The 26765-nt window shown below is 59.9% G+C and overlaps 1 protein-coding gene across 6 annotated transcripts in view; it reads right to left on the reverse strand.

Moving 5' to 3' along the window:
• Window positions 1-147: 147 nt before the first annotated feature.
• Window positions 148-26765, reverse strand: part of GREB1L (GREB1 like retinoic acid receptor coactivator) — an 89960-nt gene continuing 63342 nt past the window's right edge. For 5 of the 6 annotated variants that reach the window (XM_076067171.1, XM_032954577.2, XM_032954579.2 and 2 more), the window contains 29 exons: window positions 26448-26624; window positions 26057-26203; window positions 25762-25932; window positions 25095-25271; window positions 24801-24917; window positions 24564-24704; window positions 24184-24375; window positions 23563-24042; window positions 22029-22157; window positions 21341-21481; window positions 20759-20956; window positions 20220-20391; window positions 19503-19692; window positions 18909-19051; window positions 17098-17434; window positions 16758-16873; window positions 16048-16307; window positions 14766-15463; window positions 14379-14481; window positions 13911-14069; window positions 13491-13621; window positions 13004-13165; window positions 12344-12557; window positions 11286-11529; window positions 10691-11023; window positions 10215-10356; window positions 8259-8459; window positions 8006-8144; window positions 148-7761 (listed from right to left, as the gene is read on the reverse strand). In XM_076067171.1, coding sequence (XP_075923286.1) covers window positions 7598-7761; window positions 8006-8144; window positions 8259-8459; window positions 10215-10356; window positions 10691-11023; window positions 11286-11529; window positions 12344-12557; window positions 13004-13165; window positions 13491-13621; window positions 13911-14069; window positions 14379-14481; window positions 14766-15463; window positions 16048-16307; window positions 16758-16873; window positions 17098-17434; window positions 18909-19051; window positions 19503-19692; window positions 20220-20391; window positions 20759-20956; window positions 21341-21481; window positions 22029-22157; window positions 23563-24042; window positions 24184-24375; window positions 24564-24704; window positions 24801-24917; window positions 25095-25271; window positions 25762-25932; window positions 26057-26203; window positions 26448-26624 — 5978 coding nt within the window. In that variant the 3' untranslated portion in view covers window positions 148-7597. The remainder of the gene's footprint in view (window positions 7762-8005; window positions 8145-8258; window positions 8460-10214; window positions 10357-10690; window positions 11024-11285; window positions 11530-12343; window positions 12558-13003; window positions 13166-13490; window positions 13622-13910; window positions 14070-14378; window positions 14482-14765; window positions 15464-16047; window positions 16308-16757; window positions 16874-17097; window positions 17435-18908; window positions 19052-19502; window positions 19693-20219; window positions 20392-20758; window positions 20957-21340; window positions 21482-22028; window positions 22158-23562; window positions 24043-24183; window positions 24376-24563; window positions 24705-24800; window positions 24918-25094; window positions 25272-25761; window positions 25933-26056; window positions 26204-26447; window positions 26625-26765) is intronic. The other variant, XM_032954580.2, reaches the window with a different exon arrangement.

Below are 26765 nucleotides of genomic sequence, written 5' to 3' on the forward strand. Positions count from 1 at the left end.
TTTGCATAAGCTGTGGACACCCCGTGTTGGCCGCGAGCAGGAATCGAACTTGGGTAACCGGGTTCATAGCGCAGCGTAGCGCTAACCGCTACACGATCGCACACACACACACGATGCACACGACACACAGACGCACAGGCAGGCGAGTGAGCGAGCTCACACTGAAAGCTTTACTCGATGCCGTCTCGGACGAGACGCGTCGCGGCGCCGCGCACAAGCCGAGAGTAGGAGACGCGGCGCCTTCTCTCGGCCACGCGGGGTTCCCTGAGGTAGGCGCGGATTGTAAACGACAGCTCCACGAAAACAACATTTACAATCTGAACCGAAACATCGTCGTCGTCGTCATCATCATCATTACTACAGTTAACACAATTCTTCACCTCCAGAACGAAAAAAATCACTTCCCCCCCCCACCCGCCGCCCTCCCCCCAGACTTCTTTATGTCTAAAATAACAAACGCGCCCCTTTGCTCCCCCAAATAAAAAAAAACGTTGATTGAAAATGCGCAGTGGAGAAACGAGAATTGGGAGAGGGTCGCTCCCAAGGTAAAGATGGGAAAGGGGAACACGGGGAAGAGCAGAGGACGGAGGTGGGGAGGACAGTCGGGGGGAGCAGCGGGAGGGAGTAGCGAGCGAACAACCGCACGGGCTCCTTCAAACCCCGGTGCCTGCTGCGTGCAGCGGCCAGCTCGCACGCACGTTCACACACGCGCGTTCGCGCACGCGCGCACACGATCACGCGCACGTTCACGCACGCGCACGTTTACACACGCGCACATTCACGCACGCGCGTGCAAAGTCGCACGCACGTTCACACACGCGCACTCGCACGTTCACACACGCGCACGTTCACAAACACGCACGTTCACACACACGCGTGCAAAGTCGCACGCACGTTCACACACGCGCACATTCATTCACACACACGCGCACGTTCACACAAGCGCACGTTCACACAAGCGCACGTTCACACACACGCGTGCAAAGTCGCACGCACGTTCACACACACGCGCACATTCACACACTCGCACGTTCACGCATGCGCATGTTCACACACGCGCACATTCACACGCACGCGCGTGCAAAGTCGCACGCACATTCACACACGCGCGCACGTTCACACGCGCGTGCAAAGTCGCACGAGCGTGCACACACGCGCGCGCACGTTCACACACGCGCGCGCATCACACAGGCGCGCGCACGTTCACACACGCGCGCGCACGTTCACACACGCGCGCGCACGTTCACACACGCGCGCGCACGTTCACACACGCGCGCGCACGTTCACACACACGCGCGCACGTTCACACACACGCGCGCACGTTCACACACTCGTACACGCGAGCGACGGCCCCGTACATTCAACGAAGGGAACTCGAGAAGCACGCCACCTCCCCGTGTAAACATTCCGCCTGGTCCGCGTGCCGCCCGGACCCGGGATACAACCTAGGTACAGCCACCTGGCGGGCACCTTTAGCCCACAGCCCCCCAACCCCGACGAGAGCAACAATGAAACCAGAGTCCGAGGGAGCGCGCGGGCAGCACTCCCCCACCCTCCCCTCCCCGTGAATCACGGCGATTCGGGGTGGGGGTAGTTACAGGAACACGGGCTCCGAGTTCGACCCCAAGTCCATGGAGCAGAGCACAGGATGGTGGTGGTGGTTGTTATGAAGGTGGTGCTCAAGGTGATGGTTGGTGATGGGGAAGGTGATTGGTGGTGGTTTTCTTTCGTATGGATTCATAGTAGCATATTTTAAGATGTAATTTGTGATTTGTTATCCACTCAATTGTCTGTTTAGATGCAGAGTGGATCTCGCCCGTTCCTCCTTTAAAGGAGTGAAGACAGCAGCAGCTGTTTAGAATGTGGTCGATCGTTTGGAATTCGTGGACGCACTCGCAGACCGCCGAATCTTCGATGCGCCATTTGCGCATCAGGTGGCAGCCGCATCGGCCATGCCCGGTCCTGATTCGGTTGATGGTCGACCATTGGCAGCATGAAAGGTTGAAACCTGCAGGGAGGGTCGACGGTAGTAGGGTCCTGTACGATATGTTTCTTTTTAACGTCGGCCGCAGTCCAGACTCGCTTCCATCTCTCGCCTTCATCTGCATCGGTTGCGCGGAGTGAGGCTGCTGTGATCGAGAAGGGTTGGCGTGATGTTAGGCGAACAGGCGGCGCTGGGTTTATGTGCCGTTGCATCGGAAGGTGTGGGGGGGCTTAACAATCATTGCTTGATACTCCCGGACGGCCGCCGCTGTTTCACGACGGATTTGCGGCGAAGCGATGCGGGCGAGCACCGGGAGCCATTGGGTCGACGTCAGCGTACCAGAGTTGACACGCATTGCAATGTTCAGTTGTGTAAGATGTGAGCGCTGCGTCCCCACACAGGTGACCAATATACTCCCGTCACATACACGGGGGAGAGTGTGGCAGTCCATAGTGTTTGCGCATCACAGCCGCAACTAGTTCAAAGAACCAAGAATATATAGTTCCCGCCAGTTTATGAATAATGTTCGTGCAGGTTTTTATCTTGTTGCTCAACTGCTCAATGTGTTGCCTGAAAGCGAGACTTCGATCGAGCACCACTCTAAGGTATTTCGGGATCACAGAACTCGACCTTCGGCGTACTTTTTGCGTCTGCGTTGTCGAGATGGAATGCTGAGGATACACGGTCGAGGTTGGATTTGGCTTAAGTCGCCAGGAGTAATAATACTCTTCCAATTTCTTTAGGGCGGTGTTCAAGATGTCTTGAGCTGCGCTGAGTGTCGTCGCTTGGCTGACCAATGCTAGATCGTCTGCGTCAATGAACATGCCGCTTGATGTGGCCGGCATGTTGCTGATGTCAAGATTAAACAGAGCTGGTGGTGGTGCCACGTGGGAGAGGCACCCATTCTCAACGCACGAGAATCATTCTGACTGCAATTATCAGAGGGCTATGAGAAACAATGCCAGCAGTGGGTAGAGAATGGATGATAATGGAATATGTAATGGACATGTTAATGATAATCGTATTCAGATATACTCATGCCCACCACCATCACCATCTACTATGCTTATGAAACCTTTGAAAAACACACGACTCAGTTTTTCCCATTTGAGTGGGACAGGTTAGACATCTGGTCCACAGACTACCTCCTGAGACAGTCTTGAGACTCAGCGAAACTTGCTGGACCATGGTGGGGTCACATTACATGACTTCTCATGCGTAAAGGTGCACGCCTCACGCTCTACCTTTGTCGTGTGGACATTAGTGCAAAGCACTCCAGAGGTTTATCTCGGGGTGAGCTCATCTTCGGGCCAAGGTCATAGTGACAGGAGGCAGGGTCGAGGTTACGCCATCGTTGCGATGGGGGCCTCGTCAATGCACCACCACCCCCCTCCCCCACCCAAGCGGCAAGTGGTACGGTCCACATGCAAGTTACGCACTGGCTGCGGAGCAATAAAGTGTACCACGTGCCATTCAGAGGGGTGGGAGGGAGGTTAGTTCTGTATTTGGCCCTGGCTGGGGGGCAGCCCAGGGTACATACAATATATTATCACCCCTAAACAAAACATTTTATTAAACACATTCGAGCCCGCGTCTCTCGTACCGGGTGGGGCACTGGGCGGAGAAGCAGGATGCATGCAGCAGGGGCTGGAGGGTGGGTGACAGGGAAATGGAGCAGGGTGGCTGAACACTCCGTGCGTAGGGAACCAGCAGGGTGGATGGGGCGAGGTGGCAGTGGTTGGGGTCAGGGAGGACGTGGTTGGGGCGGTGGCGGAGGAGCGAGATGGCGGCAGAGCGCCGACCCACGAGTCGCTCACCGTGGTGACCACATCGACGCGCATTCGCAAGCGTCGGGGTCACTGCCGGGTGCCCCACCATGCCCGCCCCGCGTTCTACAACCCGAGCGCCCACCAACAGCGCCGCTATGAAGCGTGCAGGCGGTGCAACGGGCACCAGGGCCCGTGGGCCGGAGGGGCCCAGGTGCCAGGTTACCAACTTCATTCGTTGCTCCGGCGCCCAAGCAAAACATGCTGCGCCACTGCTCCGAACCCCGTCCTTCATCACGTCCACAGTAATCTTCTCTCACCCCACCGCCATCACCAACCATAACCAGAATGCTCATCGCGATGAATCCTAGTCTCACTGACAGCACCAGCAGAGGAGTCGGACACTCGTCCCACCATCTTACCGCACTCCAATCTCTAACACACCACCGCCTAACCGCACTCCAATCCCTAACCCACACCACCGCCTAACCGCACTCCAATCCCTAACCCACACCACCGCCTAACCGCACTCCAATCCCTAACCCACACCACCGCCTAACCGCACTCCAATCCCTAACCGCACTCCAATCCCTAATCCACACCACCACCTAACCGCACTCCAATCCAAACCCCACACCACCACCTAACTGCACTCAAACTGTAATCCCCTTTCTCTTGCACATCTGTAGCTGTCTCCTTCACTGGGTCTCCACCTTTACCACCCGAGAAGCATCACACACCCACACGTGTACACACACCCACACGTGTACACAGACATACTCACTCACATGTGTACACACATACACATAGACCCCCCGTATAGCCTTTAACAGACTGTTGGGGCAAGTGCTGTAGCGAGCACCAATGAAGGCCGGGATGGCACACGCAGAGTCGCACGTGTGCACACATACATACCGAAACATTCACATGTACACACTGGCACACACACGTGTACATACGTGTACACACAACGGCACACACAGTCACATGTGTACACACAAACTCACATGTATACACACAAACTCACACGTGTACACACACCACAGCGGGCACTAAGCACTCTCAATCCCATACACAACGGCACATACTCTCTCACACGCACACACACACACACACCGGAACACACACACACACCGGACAACACACACACACCGGAACACACACACACACCGGAACACACACCCACCGGAACACACAAACCCACACATACCGGAACACACAAACCCACACATACCGAAACACTCACACATACCGGAACAGACACACACACCGGAACACACACACCGGAACACACACACACACACCGGAACACACACCGGTACACACACACACCGGAACACACACCCACCGGAACACCCACACACACCGGAACACACACACACACCGGAACACACACACACACACCGGAACACACACACACACACACCGGAACACACACACACACCGGAACACACACACCGGAACACACACACACACCGGAACACACACACCGGAACACACACACACACCGGAACACACACACACCAGAACACACACACACACTGGAACACACACCCACCGAAACACACACACACACCGGAACACACACACACACCGGAACACACACACACACACACCGGAACACACACACACCGGAACACACACACACCGGAACACACACACACCGGAACACACACACCGGAACACACACACACACACCGGAACACACACACACATACCGGAACACACACACACACATACACACCGGAACACACACACACATACACACCGGAACACACACACACATACACACCGGAACACACACACACATACACACCGGAACACACACACCGGAACACACACACACCGGAACACACACACACCGGAACACACACACACCGGAACACACACACACCGGAACACACACACACACCGGAACACACACACACACCGGACAACACACACACACCGGAACACACACACACCGGAACACACACACACCGGAACACACACACACCGGAACACACACACACCGGAACACACACACACCGGAACACACACACACCGGAACACACACACACACCGGAACACACACACACACCGGAACACACAAACCCACACACCGGAACACACAAACCCACACACCGGAATACACACACACACACACCGGAACACACACACACACCGGAACACACACACACACACCGGAACACACACACACCGGAACACACACACACCGGAACACACACACACCGGAACACACACACACACCGGAACACACACACACCGGAACACACACACACCGGAACACACACACACACCGGAACACACACACACACCGGAACACACACACACACACAGGAACACACACACCGGAACACACACACACACCGGAACAAAGATAAAGATCCCCCACATAGCCTTAACAGACTGTAGGGGCAAGTGCTGTTAGCGAGCACCTATGAAGGCCGGAACGGTACACGAGGGGGTGGGTGGCCAGCACCACGCCCGACCGCCTTTGTCTCCCTAGTGGCAATGTTTACACACTGCACCAGGTACTCATTTGAGGCTGAGTCGACCTAGGGGAGGCCCGGGACCGGTTCAGATAATCGTCACTGGTGTTGGCCGTGAGCAGGAATCGAACCCGGGTCGCCAGGTTCATAGCGCAGCGCGCTAACCGCTACACTACCGGAACACACACACACCGGAACACACACACACCAGAACACACACACACACACACCGGAACACACACACACCAGAACACACACACACACAGGAACACATACACACACACACCGGAACACACACACACACACACCGGAACACACACACACACCGGAACACACACACACACACACAGGAACACACACACACACACCGGAACACACACACACACACCGGAACACACACACACACCGGAACACACACACACACCGGAACACACACACACACCGGAACACACACACACCGGAACACACACACACACACACACCGGAACACACACACACACACCGGAACACACACACACCGGAACACACACACACACACACACCGGAACACACACACACACACCGGAACACACACACACACACACACCGGAACACACACACACACACCAGTGAGGCTGTTTTGACAGGCAGCACCATGGACCCTCCACACGCCAGGTCACGCGTGGTCTTGACCTGGACCCCCACTCCCTGGGGTCCCCACTCCCTGGGGTCCCTGTGTTGTTGATGTAATTTTGTTGTTGTTGATTAGATCGCGCACCCCCTGGTGAGTTCGGCACGATGTTGATTTTGATATGAGTGCTCAGTGAGACGCGAGTCACTCAACCCCCACTGCCCAGCTGAGGGGGGTTGAGCAGGGAGAGCATGGGGGGAGGGGAAATTAGACGTTGTGGGGGCTGGGCGAGGGTGGGAAAGGGGAGCAGATGGTGGATAGAGGGGGGGGGGCCGTGCTCGAACGACGAAGGCACAGCCACGACGGACGCCAAGCGAACTGCCGGAGGATTTTGATCAACAGCTGCACCTGAGGCGGGTGACAGGTGAGCGAGTCAGGTGAAGCGGGCGAGCGGTCAGGCGACGCGGGCGAGCGAGGGGTGAGCGAATCTGTCTCATGCCGGAACAAATGCCGAGGTCCAGTCGCACCGCACCACACCGCTGTGGCTTGCGACACCACAACCTCCTCTCCCCATGCTCACAGCCGCATCGTTGAACAGACTGCTTCCCGACTGCCCAAGCCAGCATTGTCTCCAGACCAGGCAGTGGAGGGGGCACAGGGTGGACTCCTGCTGGGTAGTGCAGCGGGTACTGGTTGGACTCCTGCTGGGTAGTGCAGAGGGTACAGGGTGGACTCGGTTTCGGACTCAGACGTGACGGCCCGTCAGGAAGAACAGGGGGCGATCTCCGGGCGAGTTGGCCGTCTGGAACTCATCTCGCAGACGGAACTGCCACACCTCCTCGAGCTCCAGCCGCACCACGGTTTGACGCAGGGAGCTCCTGTCCTGGCAGATGACGCAGAGCGTCGCGCCTGCAAGCGCACGCCGGGAACCCCGCGCCAGCATTAGCCACGGTAAATCCACTGCTGGTTTAAGGTCTCCGCAAGGCCACAATTTCAATGAAAACACACATCACGTGCACGCCACCTCCCACACCGTGCTCATGCACCCGCCCCATCCACCCACCACCCCCCTCCACAACCTTAGCCACCGACTCAAGGACGAAACCTCCGCCCCGCCACCCACTCCCCTGCCCCAAAGCTGCACGGCGCCTACCCTGCAGAAACTTGAATCGACGCAGCATGTCAGCCGTGAGCCCTGAATCGCACAGGTAGAGCAGGAGGCCGCTGTAGACGGGGAAGGGGCCGGGGGGGGCCACGGGGGCGGCTCGGGAGCTCGCGTAACACACGGACACCTGCGGGACGGCAGAGGAGTCGCAAGCAGAGCTCAAGAACCGGCAGATCCTCATGTCCCTCCCTCTGTCCATGCGTCCCCCCCCACTCTTCCCCGCGCATCCCTGCGGTGGTACCTGTGCGCCCAGGTTGAGGTAGGAGTCGAGGGCGAGCACGGGGTGAGCGTGTGAGCGCGCCGCTTGCGGAAACAGTGTGCTGCCGGCCACGCGCAGGTAGCGCTCGAGTAACAGGTGAGCTGGCGCCTGTAGGAAGGTGTAGTCGCTGTCTGGGGCGCACACGAACTGGCTCGGGGAGACGGGCGCGCACACCCCTGCCGCCTGCACACACAGCATTGCCACATTACATGGCACATCACGAGCACGGCCGCATCATGCAGAACGTCACTCTGACCACCACAGATGTGGACGAATCATCGCTCCATCACACAGCACCATGACATTCACGTCATGCACACTGACTGTAACATCGCATGAGGCGTCACCACGTCAAGCCGACCGTCGCTCCACCACATGGCCCATTACACCCGTGGCACCAAATGCCGCGTGATTGCCGAATCTCACTCCACCGGAGGGAGCCTTTATTTCCCAGGCCGGTGCTCATCTCTGATTCCGCAAACGAGCGAGCGAGCAGGATCGAAATATAAACGATGTCTCCGTGGGGACCGTGCCGAACATCGCTCGGTCTCCAGCCGGGAGGGCACAATCCCCCATGCGGATTCACTGCACATCTCGAGATGGCATGCGGACACGGTGGGGAAAGGACCCTCAGACTGACGGGGAGACCCACAGACTTGGGGACACGCACAAAGCCTTAGACTCGCATGGAATATTCACAACAATAATTTCCCCCGATTAAAAAAACTGGCAGGACCATCCATTCCCGGGTAAACAAGTGCCACAATAAACGAGCGCAGTAATAAATACGACACCATTGGGATTTATATCGCGTCTTCATTTGATCGCATCACAAGACTCAACGAAAATATTTATTTGGTAGAGAGAGGCAGGCAGTCGTAGAGGAGAGTGAGGCCTTGAGCCTGAGACAGGGGCAGGCAGCCGACAGCACGGGTGGCTGTGGGCCATGGTGGCAGCAGAAGCGTTTCCTCCGACACTCTCCTGGCGAGCAATTGGCCAAAAGCACGAGCGCGGCGCGGGAACTCGCAGAGATGTTCACGCTGATACAAGACGATTATTTCACGTTACGACTACCATGCCGTGTGTTACATCTCATCCAATTTATTTCTTTGGAAATGACAGAAGGGGTCCATGTTGAAGATTTAACGAGGTGTTATGGGGGAGGAAAGGGGCGGGGGCGGGGTGTGGGGGGCCACGCTCCACGCTCTCTTCCCGAGTGCCGCGCGCGGCGCCGCATTCCACCCACGTCGTCGCCGATGTCATCGCGCTCATCGCGCTCATCGCGCTCATTGCGCTCATTGCGCTCGCGCCAATTAACGCATGGCTCCTCCTGCCGCATTGTTGCCGCTGCCAGGGGTTGCGTTCCCGCGAGGGGGGGGGCGGCGGAACGAGGGTTTACGCAACAAAGCGGCGACGGCAGATGGGCCGGGCACCGAGATTGCTTTTTCGTTTTTCTCTCTCCCCTCGGAGATACAAATTACGCGGAGGACGTGCGGCGCGCACGGTAGGGGTTGCGCAGGGGAACGGCAGCTCGCAGCGCTGGCTGGGACGTGCGTATGTGTGCGTGCATGTGCGTGTTCATGCATGTGTGTGTGCGTGCGCGCGTGCATGCGTGAGTGCGTGTGCTTGCGTGCATGCGCACGTGCGATCTGCACCCTTCGCACGTTTGTGGCGATATTTCCGAAGAAATATCACGACAGTGTTTGTGCCAGGCGAGGCCAACTTTCAAACACCAAGTAGGAACATACGTATATGCACGCAACCCACACGCACACACATACATACACAAAACAAAAGATCCCTCGTATAGCCTTCAACAGACTGCAAGTCCTGTTCGTGAGCACTCATGAAGGCCGGCCACGTCACAGGAGGGGGTGGGCGGCCACCACCACGCCCGGCCGTCTTTGTCTCCCCACACGCACCCACACACGTACGCACCGTTGGTGCCTGTGGTACAGGAACGTGCTGGTGCCCACCCACGCCCACGTGTTTCTTCATGACGCTGAACGCGTTGAAGCAGCACAGCAGCAAGGCCTGGCCATCGGCACGCAGGTTGAAATCCACATCTTCACACGAGTACCTGGGCAGGGCGACACACCTGGGGTCACACTAGGAATCCTACCTGGGGTCTCACACCTGCCCGCACGCCGCGGGTCACAACTGTATTCACACCTCTGCTATTACCGGAGAATCTCGCCTGTTTGTGCTCACACACTGAACCTCACTTGTACTCTCACCCGCAACTACACTCACACCTGTCCCCACACAAGGGTTCACAACTGCACTCACACCTGGTCATCGTGGATCTCATTTGTACTCCACCCCACGTACTCTCTCCTGAACACACACACATCCGTACGCTCGTCCACACTGTCACCTCTCCCCCTCATCCTCCGCGCACGCACGACGCTCACCGGTTGTGGTCGTACGTAACGGCGCGCGTCAGCTCCACGTTGAGCAGCACCAGGTCGTGGAGGTGTCGTCGTGAGAAGGAGTGGAGGCGCGCCGTCCCGGCGGCACCGGACGGGCCCGCGGCGCGCCACGAGCCGCCCCAGCGCCGCACGCCCAGCGCGGCGTAGCGCGTCACTTTGGGCGTCGCCTCCAGGCGGCGCAGCACGTGGCGCAGCGACACGCAGCGCTCCGTGTCCACGGCGCCGTCGCCGCCGGCGGAGCCGCCGCCGCCGCCGCACGCCGGCGGCTCGCGCGTCATCCCATCCGGTTCCATTTCCCCTTCGGACGTCTCCGCCCTGCACGGCCACGGTGGGGCAAAGGTCAGGGGCGGCGCCGAGTCTCGCCATGGCGTCGCGGCCGAGGCTTTACCGAGGCGCGACCTCGCTCCGCGAGCGCCAACGGTGCCGGCCTCGAGCACTCCGTTTGCACCGCCGACCGTCACCGCCGCAGACGCCGCCACCGACGCTCCACGCGAGATGCCACGGCTCAAACGAACACCGCCGCGGGGGGAAGTGGGGCGAGATGAGAGAGGGGGGCGAGGGGGGGGCGAGCGCTGACCCGGTGGCCCCCGCCCTCCGTCGGGGCTGCGCCTCGTAGAACATGACGCACGAGTCGTCCATCACCAGCACGAACGGCCATACGTCCTGCGGGCGCGCGCCAGGAGCGGTGCACTCGCTGGCGGCGTCCGGGGCCCCGTCGCCTCCCGCCGCCGACCCCGCCGCCTCCACCTGGGCGGCCCGGCGTGCCCGCTCGCGCTCCAGATTCTCCCGACACAGCTCCTGGACCAGGCACCGTGCCAGGCCTGGTGCACGCACACGTTGGCGCGTAAGAACGTACGCGGGATGGGAACGAGCATCACCGGGGCGACGGCGATGAAGCAATTGGTCGAATAGCACGATATTCGTGTCCAATAGCGCAAAGTGTATGCAAAAGAGATTCTAATATTACAATTATTGGGCTATGGAGGGAACTGTGGAGGTTAGGTGCACGGGTACATAGGGAACATGCGGGAATGTGGAACACGTGGATAAGCACGTGCATGGGTACGAGCGCAGACAAGTTAAGGGGCATACAAAGACATACGGACGGGCATACACAAACACGGACACACGCAGGCACACCCCGGGGCACATGGAAAAACACGGGAAGGCACATTCAGGCACCACAGATACAGTTCAGTTCAGTTTATTTTGGTATAGCCCTGTGAGCCATCCGGCTCTTGAATCGGGTGCAACCACAACAAACAAAAAAACGAACAGGAAAAACATCTTAAAGTGACTATGAGGCTGTGCAAACAGAAAATCCATGGAAAAAAAACAGCAAAAATATTCCTGAAAAAAGCACCGTACACCAACGCTGTGTGCAAAATATCCCAGTGGGATGCAAGTCAAACAACAACCACTACAAGAAAACTTAGATTAAGGCCATCAGTCTAACTCCATACTACAACAAAACAAACATGTCCAAACCAAAAAACGTTTTCCAAATCACCAAAAAATAAAGCCATAATTGCAACGTATACAGATACATATACAGACACACAGGCAAATGTGAGTACACATACTTGCCCATTAGGCACACAAGAACACACACAAGCACACGAGGGGATGCCGTACCGACGCCGGTGTGGTCGAGGTGCCGGGGCAGCGCCAGCAGCACGTGGTTGGGCCAGTAGCGCTGGTAGGCGGGCACCTCGCCGGCGCGCACCACCACGACGTGCAGCGCGGCGGCGCCGGCGCCCTCCAGCGCGTGGTGCAGGTTGAGCAGCCCGTGCTCGTGCCGCCCCGTGCTCGGAGTGAAGATTGGGCTGCGCACAGCCACCGTGTCCTCCTGGGGAGAGCGTGAGGGTACGCGAGCGTGAGGGTACGCGAGCGTGAGGGTACGCGGGCGTGAGGGTACGCGGGCGAGAGTACACGAGCGTGAGGATACACGAGCGTGAGGATACACGAGCGTGAGGGTACGCGAGCGTGACAGAGCACGTCAGCTCCAATCAAAACACGGAAAGAGCTCTAAATCTCAAGGTAACGTGCAGGGCAACGCGCACGGTAACGCGCACGGTAACGCGCACGGTAACGCGCACGGTAACGCACACGGAAACGCGCACGGCAACACGCCGGGCACGGGGGGGGGGGTTTGGGCATGGAGTCACGGGTGGCAGAGCTTAATAAATAAATAACAATTCTGGAGGGGGTGGGGGAGCGAGGTGAAGCACGGGGCAGAAAGGGATGGGGGAAAATAGCTTCACGGGTTCGTGTCGGTGGTGAGCGAGTTCTCACCGTGTCGGTGATGAGCGGCAGGCGGAAGCTGTGCATGGTGCGGCCGCTGGCGCTGAACACGAAGTGGTGCTCCTGGGAGCGCGGCACGAGGAAGTGAAGCGTCACCTCCTCGCCCAACGCCGCCGACGAGAACGTGAAGGCATGCAGGCCGGCCTCGCGTGCCTAGCCAGCCACACGAGCACCGCGTAAGTGCGTGTGTGTGTGTTAGTGTGCGTGCATGTGAGTGTCAGTGTGCGTGTGTGTCAGTGTGCGTGTGTCAGTGTGCGCGTGTCAGTGTGCGCGTGTCAGTGTGCGCGTGTCCTATCTCCATATCCCTCTCTCCATGCCTCCCTCATGTTCGCATGCTTTCCACCTCTCCTCACGCTCCGCGTGTCCCAACGTCTTTGTGTTCCACGCCCTCTCTGTCCGCATGTCCCCTTGTGCCCTGTACCCCACGCCCCCCCACCACTCCCCAGCACCTCCGCGTCCTCCTCCAGTCCGCTCTGACCTGCGTGGGCGGGCCGGGGTCCGTGTAGAGGTGGCACTGCTCGCAGTGGTGGAACGTGTTGTGAGCCGCGAACTTTGACAGCGTGACGGACACGGTGCGCCGCTTGGCTCCGCCCGATCGCTCCACCAGTCCTGGGGGGCGCAGGGGGAGGTGGGGGGGGATATGGGAGTGGGGGGACAGGGTCGCGTGAAGAAGTTCAGCAGCTGCACACTTGCCTGCGATCGAGCGCTTGCCAGCGAAGCGCTGGTGCCACTGCGTAGGATTTCACTGTTGTGCTGTACAGATCTCCGCCGTGGTTTTGGAGATCCAAAGAGTTGGTGGATCACATTGAGACTTGTCAAACTCTACAATACCCCCCCACACTCCACAGCCCCCTTCCCCCCACAGGGGCGACTTACGAGAGGTGCGAGGCAAACTCACCAGACTTGACCCTTGACCCCAAGCGAGGCGTGTAGACGGGGCTGGCATTGCGGAAGCGGCTGTCGCGTAGCACGGGGTCGAAGGTTAGCTTGCGAAAGGCCTCGATGTCCGGCCACTGGTCCTGCGACACGTGGAGGCTCGAGCTCCCCTCCAGCAGGTCTGGGGACACAGGGACGTGGAGACATAGGTGATATGGGGACACGGAGACACGACAACACCGGACATGGAAAACATACATGGAGATATGGGACATGGGGACACGGAGTACAACGGTGTTGGAGATGAAAAACCTGCATGGAGTTATAAGACCACGTTTAGGAGGTAGTGGTGAGGAGGTGGAAGAGGATCCGGTATGGGAGTCGGTGGGTGTGAAGGTAAAGGACATACAAGGGAGAGGAGTTAGAGTGGGTAGAGAGGAGATAATTGGGGTTGTGAGGTGAGGAGGTGATGAAGCGGTGAGGAGGGTACCTTGGTTGATGTCTTCCTCGTTGTAGACGTCCACCTCCTGCAGGCGGATCAGCATGCGGTTGAGCACACGCAGGAACTGCAGATAGGCGCCGGTCTTACCCACCTGGAAAACAGCATCCATCAGCCCCAGAGCCTCGTAATCCAACGCTCACACCGACAGTGTTTCCGGCAGCAGCAAAACTCACTATTTCCCGGTTTCAGCGTCTCAAGAGGTCAGCACACCACATCCAGTATACCATATCGCTATGGCTTTATCTACTGCTAGTCACGGGCCACTTGCTTCAGTTTAACCAGCGATTCAAAAAATATTCAGTGAGAAATGAAGCCCTGCCCTTCACTACGACGGGCTGTCCCTACCAACGCCCCCCAAAACGCGACGTTCCACACCTGCGGTGGGCCACACAACAGCAGGCGGCGCGGGTGGAATCCACCGCTCCCCCCGGCCCCCGCGCCACCCCCGTCGGCCGCTCGGTTGTCGTGGTCGCAGTGCTGCTGCCGCGCCACCGTCCACAGCCTGCAGTAGGCCGAGGATGCAGCGGCGACGGCAGGGGCGTGCGCCGGCGGGGGCGGCCGCAGGTGCGTGGCCCAGCCCACCCTGGGGGCGGGCGGCAGCAGCGCGTGCAACTCGCTCCCGCCCTGCCCGCGCAGCAGAGCGGCGACGGCCTTGGGCAGTAGCACGCACGGGGGCAGCACCTCGGCGGGTTCCGGCGGTGCCGGATGGAGCACCGAGGGGGCCGCCGCGGTCGCCGGAGACGAGGAGGTCCGGCTGGTGGCGGCCCGCTCGTCGACGAGGCCGACACCGCCGTTGACGAGCGCCGGCTTCAGGTCGCCACCCGTTTGCGTGGAGACCTCGGCGGATGGTTCCGTCGTCGGTTCGGGAGCCGGGTCCGATGGAACCGGGGGGTGTGTCCTGAGGGCCATGCTTGTGCTTCCCTCGGCCGGTGGGGCCGGCGGGACCGGCGGGGGGGCGGCGATGTCGGGGGAAGGTGCGTCAGGAGATTTGGGGTCGGAGCCGGTGCCGGTAGATTTGAGGGATGAGCCCTCCTCGCTGGAGACCGGGCTCGAGCCATTCTCTGCTACTCCACCTGCGACATCACCAGTGACATCACCAACATCGTTACCAGCAACAACACCACCCCACCAGACATGATCACAGGTATCACGACCATTTCCGAGATCCTCTTTGACGTATTAGCCGACATCTACACCGCCATCCTGACTACTGGCATCGCCACCTCCATCAAGAGTTTTCTGCATCTTCCGGAACGTTTCCCTCACCAGAAAACCCCCAAACAACCCGGGAATGAAAAACAAAATCAGCGTTATAAACGCTAATCATGACCTTGTCACGCTAATGCTTATTTAGCATTTTGTACCATAGTTTTGCATTGAACACGAACCATCAAGATCTGAAGGTTCACCAACATTGCTTCTCGCGAGCCTCACTCTGCCGATGGGACATTGAACGAAACCAGTCCAGAGGTGTGATCGCACTGAACTAATAACATCGAAATTATGCGCACTCCCAGAAGGCCGTGCGGCTGATGGAACGCATAAGAAACGCTTTTGTGACTTCACGCGGAAGGGCAGACGCGCAAGGGAGGGGGGACGGACGCGCGGGGGACGGACGCGTCGTCCGCTTAGTTTCAAGAGGCGGTATCGGTCTCACTGGAGGAGGTGGTGGGGGGCATGGTGCTGCCCTCGCTGTGGGGGCTGCTGTGGGCCTCCTCCCCGCTGGCCGTCCTCGTCCGCCCCCGCAGCCCTTCCCCCGGCGCCCCCGCCCGTCGTCCCTCGTTGCTCGGGGTGCGCTTCCCGGCCGACGCGGTCGCCCGGGTGACATAGCGTGCGGCCGTGCCAAGCTCCTGCTCGAGCGCCGTGCGCGTCACTCCGCTCGTGCTCATGAGTCGCAGGTCGCAGTACTTGAGCGACCTGAGCAGGGGTCATGGGTCAAGGGGCACACAGCGTGGGTTATAAGTAACAGGACATGTGTTGCCAAGACTTCATAATTGCAAATTTCATGACGTGACGATTGTGGCAATATCAGTTCCCCGTAACGCTCTCACCGTATTTGGTATTTGTACAGCTTTGCTCAGCGAGGAGATTCACTGAAAAGTTCTGCAATTGTTGTGCAATGCAGGCTGCCATTGAGCTTCTCATCATTATGACCCCCCAAACTCTGTGATGTCATCTTGCTGCTGCCACCTCTTTCGCGGTCTTCCTTTGCTTCGTCTCCCCGGCCCACTCCATAATTCCATCGGTTCTGATGACGCATCCCGCCCATTGGCTTGAACAGCAGCAGCACGGGTGATCCCTGTCCTTCTGCATACTCCTTCATCCCCTAGCCTAACTCCGACGAACCGCATGGTGTGGCCGTCTCACCTGGGCAGGGTCTCGCCGTACAGGTCCTTGCCGCTGAGCAGCAGGATGCACGGCAGGTCCTCCAGGTCCTGGAAGCTCCGGGGCACCCAGTCACTATCCTCCATGCCCCGCCACGCCTGCGCGCAAGACAAAGGTCCCCCGTGTAGCCTTAACAAACCGTTGGGGCAAGTGCCATTAGCGAACACCTATGAAGGCCGGCATGACACACCGGAACGAGACGTGGACCACGCCGGCCGCCTTTGTCTCCCCAACGCGGACGTTAGGAGGCGCACGCAAGCACCGGCGTCGCGCCGGCACTCGCTGTACCGTGCCAGCAGCAAGCCGGAATGGCCTCACTCACCCGGAGCCGAGCCAAGAAGTGCTTCCCGACGGTCAGGTCCGCGCCGTCGGCACCCGCCAGCACCACCTCGAAGCGGTAGCTCATGCCGAGGCGACGCCGCACGTCCAGGAGGCGCTCGTAGGCGACCCGCGCCAGCTGCGGCGACGGCACGCGCAGCAGCAGCATGGGGCCTCGCCCGGTGGCGTGCGGAGGACCCGCGACGGCGCCCAGCATGGCGCGCGTCTCCACCGTGCACTGCGCCTCGGTGCCGTGCGCGCCCGCCGTCGCCAGCAGCGCCGCCGCGTAGTGCCGCACGAGCAGGTAAGTGCGGATCACGGCGCTGTGCAGGCGCGGGAACCTGCGGGGGGGGAGGTGGCGCCGTGAGCATCGTGGGGGGAGGGTGGGGGGAGGTGGTGAGATTGGCCGCGTGGGTTTTCCCTCGTGCTGCACGGCTCTCTGTGTCTTTTGGTGGGATGTCCGACCATTCCCGGCGTTAAAAAGAAAAAGTACAAATAACAAAAAAGCCAAACGGCCAGCAACAAATAGCACTAAACTCTTACATTTTGTTTTTTAGGCAAAGTCATAAGATCTTGGGAAACGAGACGGTGGGAGGAAACAAGCTGCGATGCAGTGGTTCCATCCCCGCCCACAGCAGTGTGTACAAATCGTCTGGGAAGCTCCCAGCAAGCGGTGCGAGACGTGGGACATCGTGCCGGGTGACACGTGGCTCAACCCGAGAAGGCGCCGGAGGGATCTGATGCCGAATCTTAAGCGACGGTCGCGTGGATTAAGCGAGAAAAATCTCCCGGCGGACTCTCCGTGCCGCCGCTCGCGATGCCATTTTGAAACCCGCCTAACGGAGAAGATGAATGGGAGTGAAATGTGAGGGAGCCGCCACCCCCACTGCCGCTGCAGGCGCCCACCGCTCCCCCCGCTCTCCCCGCTCCCCCCGCTCGCAAGTAAAGCCCAGGATTAAGAACGGCGCGGAGATGAAAAAATACCTTCTCTCCGCATTGTTCACCGGCAGTAAAATTGCAATGCCCATGCACGGTTGCCAGAATAAGAAATGAATTGCCTTCATAAAAAATAAAACTTTGTTGTCCTAAATGCCACGGCTCTAATGTCACTGCCGTAAACTCCGGATTTAGGCCAATTTCAGCAGCTGCGATTTGAGATTGAGGATTTCACAGCCTCAATGAGACTCGTGGTGAAACGGAGCGATGTGGGGCCCGGAAGAGCCATTTAGTGGCATCTACCTGGGTCCTCGTCGTCATGGTAACTGGTGACTATAACCCCTCACCCACAAACTCTGCAATCTCATCCTAAGCCCTAAACCCCATAACTACTGCACCCATACCCGCATAACCACTTCTCTTCCTAACCCACGACACCTCACCCTAAACCAATCAAGATCCTAGATCTACTGTACCCCTATCCCCCAAAACCCGTTCCTCTATTCAATGACCCCGAACCCAATCTGCGACCCCTGGAAACTGCTCCGCCCCTGGTCCCCGCGACGCCCCGTGGCGGCGCCCGTGTCGCTAACGGTGCCGTAAATCCTGGCGCGGCGTTTACGAGCGGAGTGGGCGGAAGAGGCAGTTGGGGTGGGAGGGAGGAGGGGGTAACTTGTGGCCAGATCAGGGAAATTTATTCGGGAGCTGCTACACCGTGCGTGCGTCACCGTGACAGCGTGTGGAAATTTGTGACGGGCGCGTGGGCATGCGCGCGTGCAGGGTGTGTGCGTGCAGCTGTATGTGTTCGTGCGAGTGGGTGAGTGTTTGCGTCTGTGCCTACGTGTAGTGTGTGCGAGTGCACGCATGCGTGGGGCGCACCTCTCCAGCAGCGTCTCCGCGAGGCTCTCGAAGGCCTCGTCATGCCGCATCGCCGGCAGCCGAGTGGGCGAGTGCATCTCTCGCCGGAATTCGCTCACGCCAAAGTACTCGCTCCCCAGCAGGTGCGGGCCCTCCTGCCGCACCTGTTAAGAGGTGGGGGGTGGAGGAGGAAGCTCTCGTAAATGGATGCATCGTCACGTGGAGATGGAGCCGTGAGATCGTGTCGCAGGAGCGGGACGGATCGTTGGATTGCAAGGTCATCAGAGAGAACGATGGCTTGGGGAGGCCTTCATGCATCCATGGGCATGCACAAGAAGGATAACAATGCCATTCTTGGAGCAAGAAGAGGCTCGTTCATAAGCAGGACTCTCTTGCAGGCGAAAGTTCACGTGAGGGTGAGCCAACGAGCGAACGAGCGAGCGAGCTCGGCCGGACGAGTCGGTGAATCGGTGCGCCAGTGAGAACGAGAGTGCGTGTGCGAGTGATTGAGCGTGCGGTTGAGGGACCGAGCGAGCGAGGAGGCAACACACGAGCCAGTGAGCTGGCAAGCGAGCGAGCAACCAACGTGTGGCTCGCGTGCTCGCGAACCCTCACCGGGTCGGTGAGCGGCCAGTAGACCTCGTTGTAGGGCGCGATGCGGGAGTGCTGGCTCTGCAGGCCGTAGGGCGCCGCCGACACCTGCAGCGTCAGCAGGTTCGCCGCCTCGCGCGCCTCCCGGCAGTTCACCAGCCGATCGGCGAGCCCCGTGTAGACGTCGCCGTGGGAACCCGACATCGACGCGCCACTGCGGGGAGCGACGGCGGCCCGGGTTAAGAGAAGGCCGCACAAATTTCCGTGAGCCTCAAGTGGAACGCACGGCGGGTCGGCGGCCCCTTCCTCCTCCCCGCTCACCCCTACACTTGCCGAGCGTACGCGCGCAACACAGCGGCGACAACCTCCCCGGACTTGCCTTGCCGAATTGCGGCCATTAGGGGGCGCGGGGGACGGGTGCGAGCGCCGCACGGCCGCCTCTGGGTGGCGACGTCTGTCCACAAACTATGCCACTGACTTGTGCCGCCTTGGGACCAAAGCACGGAGGCCGGGTCTCAGTCTCCCACCCCGTGTCTCTCCGTCTCTGCGTCTCCCTGCGTTCTCATGGGTCTGCCCACGTCCTCCTGTATTACCGCATCCCCCCCGGGTCTCTGCGTTGCCCTGTATCCCTGCGTCTCCGTGTTCCCCGCGTCCTCCTGTCCCCCCGCGTCCCCCCAAGTCTCCGTGTCTCTGCCTGTACCCCCGCGCGTCCCGCGCGTCGTGCCCCCTGCATCCCCGCACCTCGTGGTGTCGGCGTGGGCCTGGTCGTGCACCAGCACGAACAATGTGTAGGGGTTGCGGCGCACGCGGTGTAGGAAGGCCTCGAACTTGGCCTGCCCGTCGCCGTCGAGGCGCGCGACATAGCGCTCGCCCTTCTGCGACCCCTCCTCCACGCCCAGGTCAGCCAGGATGCCTGCGGGGTCACCGGGGTCACGGGGTCAACACGGTTCACATTTGCCTTGCTGTTTCTGTTGCACTGCTCCCCTTTGGAATTCCACCCCTCCCCTCGCCTCGTCATCCAATTTCCAAAGTTCTTACAATAACCTTGCTCAATTTAATAAACACGTTATACCCTTATCTATTCATCTTTGAACAGCGGTGTTTTTTGCTGGATGCTTGCCATTTTGGCCTTGGCTCAGCAACTGTGATAAATAAACACACCCAGGAATCTTCATTTCCCAGGAGAGAAGCCGCCATGAAAACTAGGACGGGAGGCGACCCTACTGTGGATGGTGTAGATTTGGGGAGCCGGGTGGCAATGCCCCCCCCCCCCCGCTCACTGGACTGGTTGAGCCGCTCCAGCGTTTGCCGGTAGAGGCTCTCAGAGGGCGGGATCAGAAGCAGGAAGTGGACGCGGCCGAAGCGGCCCAGGTCTAGGTGCTGCGTAGCGGCGTCGGCGATGGCGCAGACTTGCGACAGCAGCTTCCGGGCCACCCAGAACTGTGCCGGATGCAGGCGGAACCCTTCCGGGGGTGACACTGGGGGGCCATGCGGGAGGGAAAGAGAGAGGGGTGACGGGGGGGCAGCAACGGAACGCGCGGTCAGGCCGGGGGAGCTCACGGGTGAGTAGCGAGCGGTGGCGGAGCTCATGAGTGCGCAGGCGGTGCAACTGCACTGGGCCCCGCGAGAGCGGTGGGTTATGCAAATGGCTGGGGGCGGGGGCTATGAGATGCAAAGCTTCATTCCACTCTTTTTATCGGGGTCCATGCCAATCCCGCTCTGCCACTGATTCAAGCTCTGGGGTTCGGGTTAGGGTCAAGGGTTAGGGTCAAGGGTTAGGGTCAAGGGCTAGGGTCAACGGTTAGGGTCAGGATTAAGGGTTAGGGTTAAAGGTCAGGGTTAGGGTTAGGGTTAAGGGTTACCTGTGCCGGCGGGGGGTAGGGCGACGGCCGCTTCCTCGTCGGCGCGAAGCAGCCGCCCCCCCTCGTCGTCGCCGTAGGGAGCGAAGACGCGTCCCTCCCTCTCCTCCTCGAAGCGGTCCAGCAGCCAGTCGAGTTCTCGCTCTGCACACATCACCACGACAACGAGCGTCCGGACATGATAACCGCATGTTTCAAAAGAAAGCGACTTCACGCCCCAATGAGTGTCGAGGCACCGGTGCTCGCCTCCCGCTCTCAGCCCCGAGCAAGCAGCGAGTCTCTCCACATGACAAGCACTCTTGGGTTGAGTCAACCCCCAACCTGCTAGTTGTGTTGAGTTTGTTGTCCTTCTCCCGCACCTTCGATTAGCACGGTTGGCTACGTACGGTGCAAAAAAAGTTCAAAGTACATTCACACATACAACCAGAATTTGAACTTGTGACTTTCCGATTGCGAGCCGCTCGCTCTAGCGTGGAGCCAGCTGGGCGCTTGAGATCGTTAGTGCATTGTCTCCGTCCGTCTGTCACAACCTCAATGCAAATAACATGCGATTATTAAGTCGCTGTAGAAAATCGACCGAATTTATCAAAAGTTCAATGCCCCAAGCTTGTGAATTATAAATAAGCGCTGAATAGGCCAAAGCCGCGTCAGGCGGTGGTGAGGCGGCTGCGGGCGACGGGGGTCTCCTCACCGTGTGAGCTGCACTGGAAGTGAGAAGCGAGGATGCCGACTTTGCCAGTAATGAGCTCGTAGCTGATCTCCTTGAGGCACTCGGCCACGGACAGCATGTTCTCTGCTATGGCGCGAGCCTGCAGGGGGCCTGGGGTGCAGGGCCACCAACAACCACCAGGGTCAGAACTACACAACCACCAGCATCACAACTACACAACCACCAGCATCACAACTACACAACCACCAGCATCACAACTACACAACCACCAGCATCACAACTGCACAACCACCAGCATCACAACTGCACAACCACCAGCATCACAACTACACAACCACCAGCATTACAACTACACAACCACCAGCATCACAACTACACAACCACCAGGGTCAGAACTACACAACCACCAGCATTACAACTACACAACCACCAGCATCACAACTACACAACCACCAGCATCACAACTACACAACCACCAACATCACAACTACACAACCACCAACATCACAACTACACAACCACCAGCATCACAACTACACAACCACCAACATCACAACTACACAACCACCAGCATTACAACTACACAACCACCAGCATTGCAACTACACAACCACCAGCATCACAACTACACAACCACCAGCATCACAACTACACAACCACCAGCATCACAACTACACAACCACCAGCATCACAACTACACAACCACCAGCATTACAACTACACAACCACCAGCATTACAACTACACAACCACCAGCATTACAACTACACAACCACCAGCATCACAACTACACAACCACCAGGGTCAGAACTACACAACCACCAGCATTACAACTACACAACCACCAGCATCACAACTACACAACCACCAGCATCACAACTACACAACCACCAGCATCACAACTGCACAACCACCAGCATCACAACTACACAACCACCAGCATTACAACTACACAACCACCAGCATCACAACTACACAACCAACAGCATCACAACTACACAACCACCAGCATCACAACTACACAACCACCAGCATTACAACTACACAACCACCAGCATCACAACTACACAACCACCAGCATCACAACTGCACAACCACCAGCATCACAACTGCACAACCACCAACATCACAACTACACAACCACCAGCATCACAACTACACAACCACCAACATCACAACTACACAACCACCAGCATCACAACCGCACAACCACCAGCATCACAACTGCACAACCACCAACATCACAACTACACAACCACCAACATCACAACTAAACAACCACCAACATCACAACTACACAACCACCAGCATCACAACCGCACAACCACCAGCATCACAACTGCACAACCACCAACATCACAACTACACAACCACCAACATCACAACTGCACAACCACCAGCATCACAACTGCACAACCACCAGGGTCAGAACTGCACAACCACCAACATCACAACTACACAACCACCAACATCACAACTACACAACCACCAGGGTCAGAACTGCCAGAGTCACAGCACACGACCATCATCACCGCCTCCGCCACGGCCGCGCGTACCGGTGACGATGACGCAGAACTCGCTGCCCCTCGCGCACGACGTGCACACCACCACCACGTAGCGCGGGCGGTTGAACCGCGCCGCCGCCGTCGTCCGGCTGCCGCCGACCGACGGCCCCCACGCCGCCCCCGCCGTCGCGGCGCCGCCGTCTCCTCCGTGAAGCCGACCCGGCGCCGCGGGACGCGGCGAGCGCGCCAGCGAACCGAGCGTCTCGGCCAGGCCCTCGCCGAGCGAGCCCTGCGTCGCCAGCACCCGCACGGCGCCGCCTGACGGGCACGCCGCGAGGCGCGCCAGCCAGGGCAGCTGGGACGGCGAGATGCAGGGCGGGGGCACCGGCCCAGGGGCGCCGCCGCCGCTCACGATGACGCCGCCCAGAGACGAGTGGATGTGCGAGGCGTCCGGGCCGCCCTGCTGCTGCTGCTGCTGCGTGCGCAGCAGGATCTGATCAAACTCCTCCCGGAAGGGGGGGCGGTCTCCGCCTGTAGTGGTAGGGGGGTACGGAGAAGGTAGGGGGGCTCCGTTAACATCCGTCCACGGGGGGCCGTGTCTCGCCCGATTGGTGCCACGGTGAGGGCGCGGTAGCGCGGGTGAGCGCAGGGGCGAGCGGAACACGCGCTCACCGAGCTGGGCGAGGTAGTGCAGGGTGAGGAGGATCTGCGTCTCGATGGGCAGGGGCGGCGCGGAGGGCGCGAGGCCCAACGCCTCGGCGGCGCGCGGCGGGGGGAACTGCGGGGAGCCGTAGCAGCTCATGAGCGCCGGGCTCACGACGATGTCGCCCACGTCGCCGTACAGGTAGGGCAGCGTGCCGTGACCTGCGCAAGGTGACAAAATTCGGTATCGCGGCGCGGACGGCGTTAAAACGCACGACGTCACAGCGGTCGCGACGCACGCGGCGTTACGCGGCGTCGCGTGGTTACAGCGTGGGTTAGAGCGCGTGCCACGGCGACTCCCGGCGAGCCGTGGTACAAGGCCCGGATCGCCGGGCGGGCGCCCTCCTCACCGATCAGGATGACGGGCCGAGTTCCGCAGACGTCCGCCAGGCTGTCGGGCACCACGACGCTCTCCCCGGCAAGCGGCGCCGCCCCGGCCACGCCGCCGCCCAGCATGGGGGTCGGCAACGCACTCGCCGCTAGCGCCGGATCTGTGCGGCATCACGGCACGTGGGGACGCTTACAACACAAAGACGAGGGAGGCACGACGACATGCATGCGTGCGTTGCGCACGTGCCTCTCGTTACCTGTGCGGCTTGAGTGGTGCACCGGCGGAGGGGGACCACCGCTGGTCCCCACGCCGGAGGGGGACCCCGGGGACCAGCCCCTGTGACGCTTCTTAGGCGGTCCCGCTGACGACACTCCTGGCGGCACCAGAATACGGAGATACATGCGGACGTCATTCTTGAATGCACGAGCGCAAGCACGCTTGCGCATACGCGAACACAATCGCCCACACGCACACACGCGAGTAAGCGCGTGCAACAGGCGTGCACGCGCTCGGATTTCAACATCGACCAAAACACCGACGCCGGACTCACCGTTGTCCATCGCGGAGGCCACGCCCGTTGGCGAGGGCGGCCGCAGGTGCGTGGAGGAGAGCTGGCTGCCGCTAGGGGCCCCCCGCGGGCCTGCGGGGCCCCCTCCCAACATCCCCCCGCCGCCGTTCCCGTTGACCCGGATCGCGGAGGAAACGTGGTAAGCACCATAGTGAGCTGCTGCACGGGGTTGGAGGGGTCATGGGGCACGGAGGAGGAAGCGAGGGGTGAGCCTGGGCGGAAACGCGGCCACCGCGCTTGCCGCAGCGACCGCTCGTGGTAGCAGTGACGTCGAATTTCACGTAGCGATGCGACTTAAAGGCTCAGGATACAAGGATCGTCACGACGATCGGATCCCGTAACTCTGTAATAGCCAATGGAGCGCCGCCGTCGTCGCCACGACGTGTCCTGCCCGGTCAATACGGCGTCTTTAACCTGTGTGTGCAGTCCAAACGTGGAAAAGAAAACCAATCGTGCAGGATACGTGGCAGCGTCGGCGCACAGCACGAGCTCTGTGCACGAGCAAGCGCCGGCGCTCAGGGTCGTCCTGAACGACAACGCCCTGAGTAACCTCGACCCTCAAACGACCGCGGCGTTGGCGACTCGCTCGGCCGACGCGGTCGTCGCGAGCGAACGCCCGGCGTGGTTTTGGATTCTCGGGCGTCCTCACCAATGGCCGAGGGTCGGGCGAGCGCCACCGCCTGCGGGTGGAACGCGGGGCTGGGCTTGAGCACCGAGTGGTGGCGGAACGGTTCGGGCGCCGCCAGGAACGACGCCGACGCCGAGGTGGAGCCTGGCCCGCCGCTGCCTCCGCCGCCGATGCCGCGCTCCGTCGCGACCCCTATGGACGGCGTGCGGGAGAGGGAGGCCGTCACGGCCCAACCACTGCAAGAGTAAGCGCGGGCACACGCGGGGCGCGGTGGCGCCGGGATCGCTGCTCCGCTCTCGATCGTCGCCGCGCTTACCGAGTTGCGTGCCGGCGAGACGGGGCCCTCCCGATGCGCCGGGCCCCTCGTCCGGTGCCGGTAACGGAAGGAGCGTGGCAACGTGGGGCCCTGGAGTTGACGGGCCCCCTCCCGGAGGTGGCGCGGCATACAGACGACCCCGGTACTCTACAACAGCGTGGGCAGGGGAGGAGCGCGGTCACTCGCCGCGTGCGAGCGCACGTGCTCGGTGCGCGTGCGTGTCCGTCTCCCCATCTGTGCCGACGTCCGCCTATTTGCATGTCTGCGCCTGTACGTTGGTATAATTGTCCGTGCGGCTGTGTGCCCGTGTTCCCCGGTGCCCATGTGACCGTGTGCCCCGGTGCCACGCTGCCCATGCGGCTGTGTGGCCATGCGCGGCGGCATCGCGTACCGTTCCAGAAGATGAGCGGCCCCTTGACCAGCAGCCCTTGCGCGTTGCGAACCAGGAAGTACTTGAGATGCTTCTGCTTCTTGGGCTGCGTGGTAAGCCTCAAATTGATGTGGTTGGAGAACTCGGTGAAATAGCGGAATCCCCTTTCTCCACAGCCCATGCAGTTCCCGGAGAAACCTGCGGTCCACGCAACAAGGAACAAGCGTCGCTAAAGGCAGGGGGTTCGTTTCAGGCAGGGCTGTCTGGGCAAGTGCGTTGTGTTCGTGGGCGCGTGTGTGTTGAGGGGCGGTAGTGTAGCGTTTAGTGCGCTGTGCTACA

This window comes from Petromyzon marinus, chromosome 15, assembly GCF_048934315.1.
Source record: "Petromyzon marinus isolate PM22_M1 ecotype Great Lakes invasive population chromosome 15, UKy_Petmar_22M1.pri1.0, whole genome shotgun sequence".
Taxonomy (NCBI): Eukaryota; Metazoa; Chordata; class Hyperoartia; order Petromyzontiformes; family Petromyzontidae; genus Petromyzon; species Petromyzon marinus.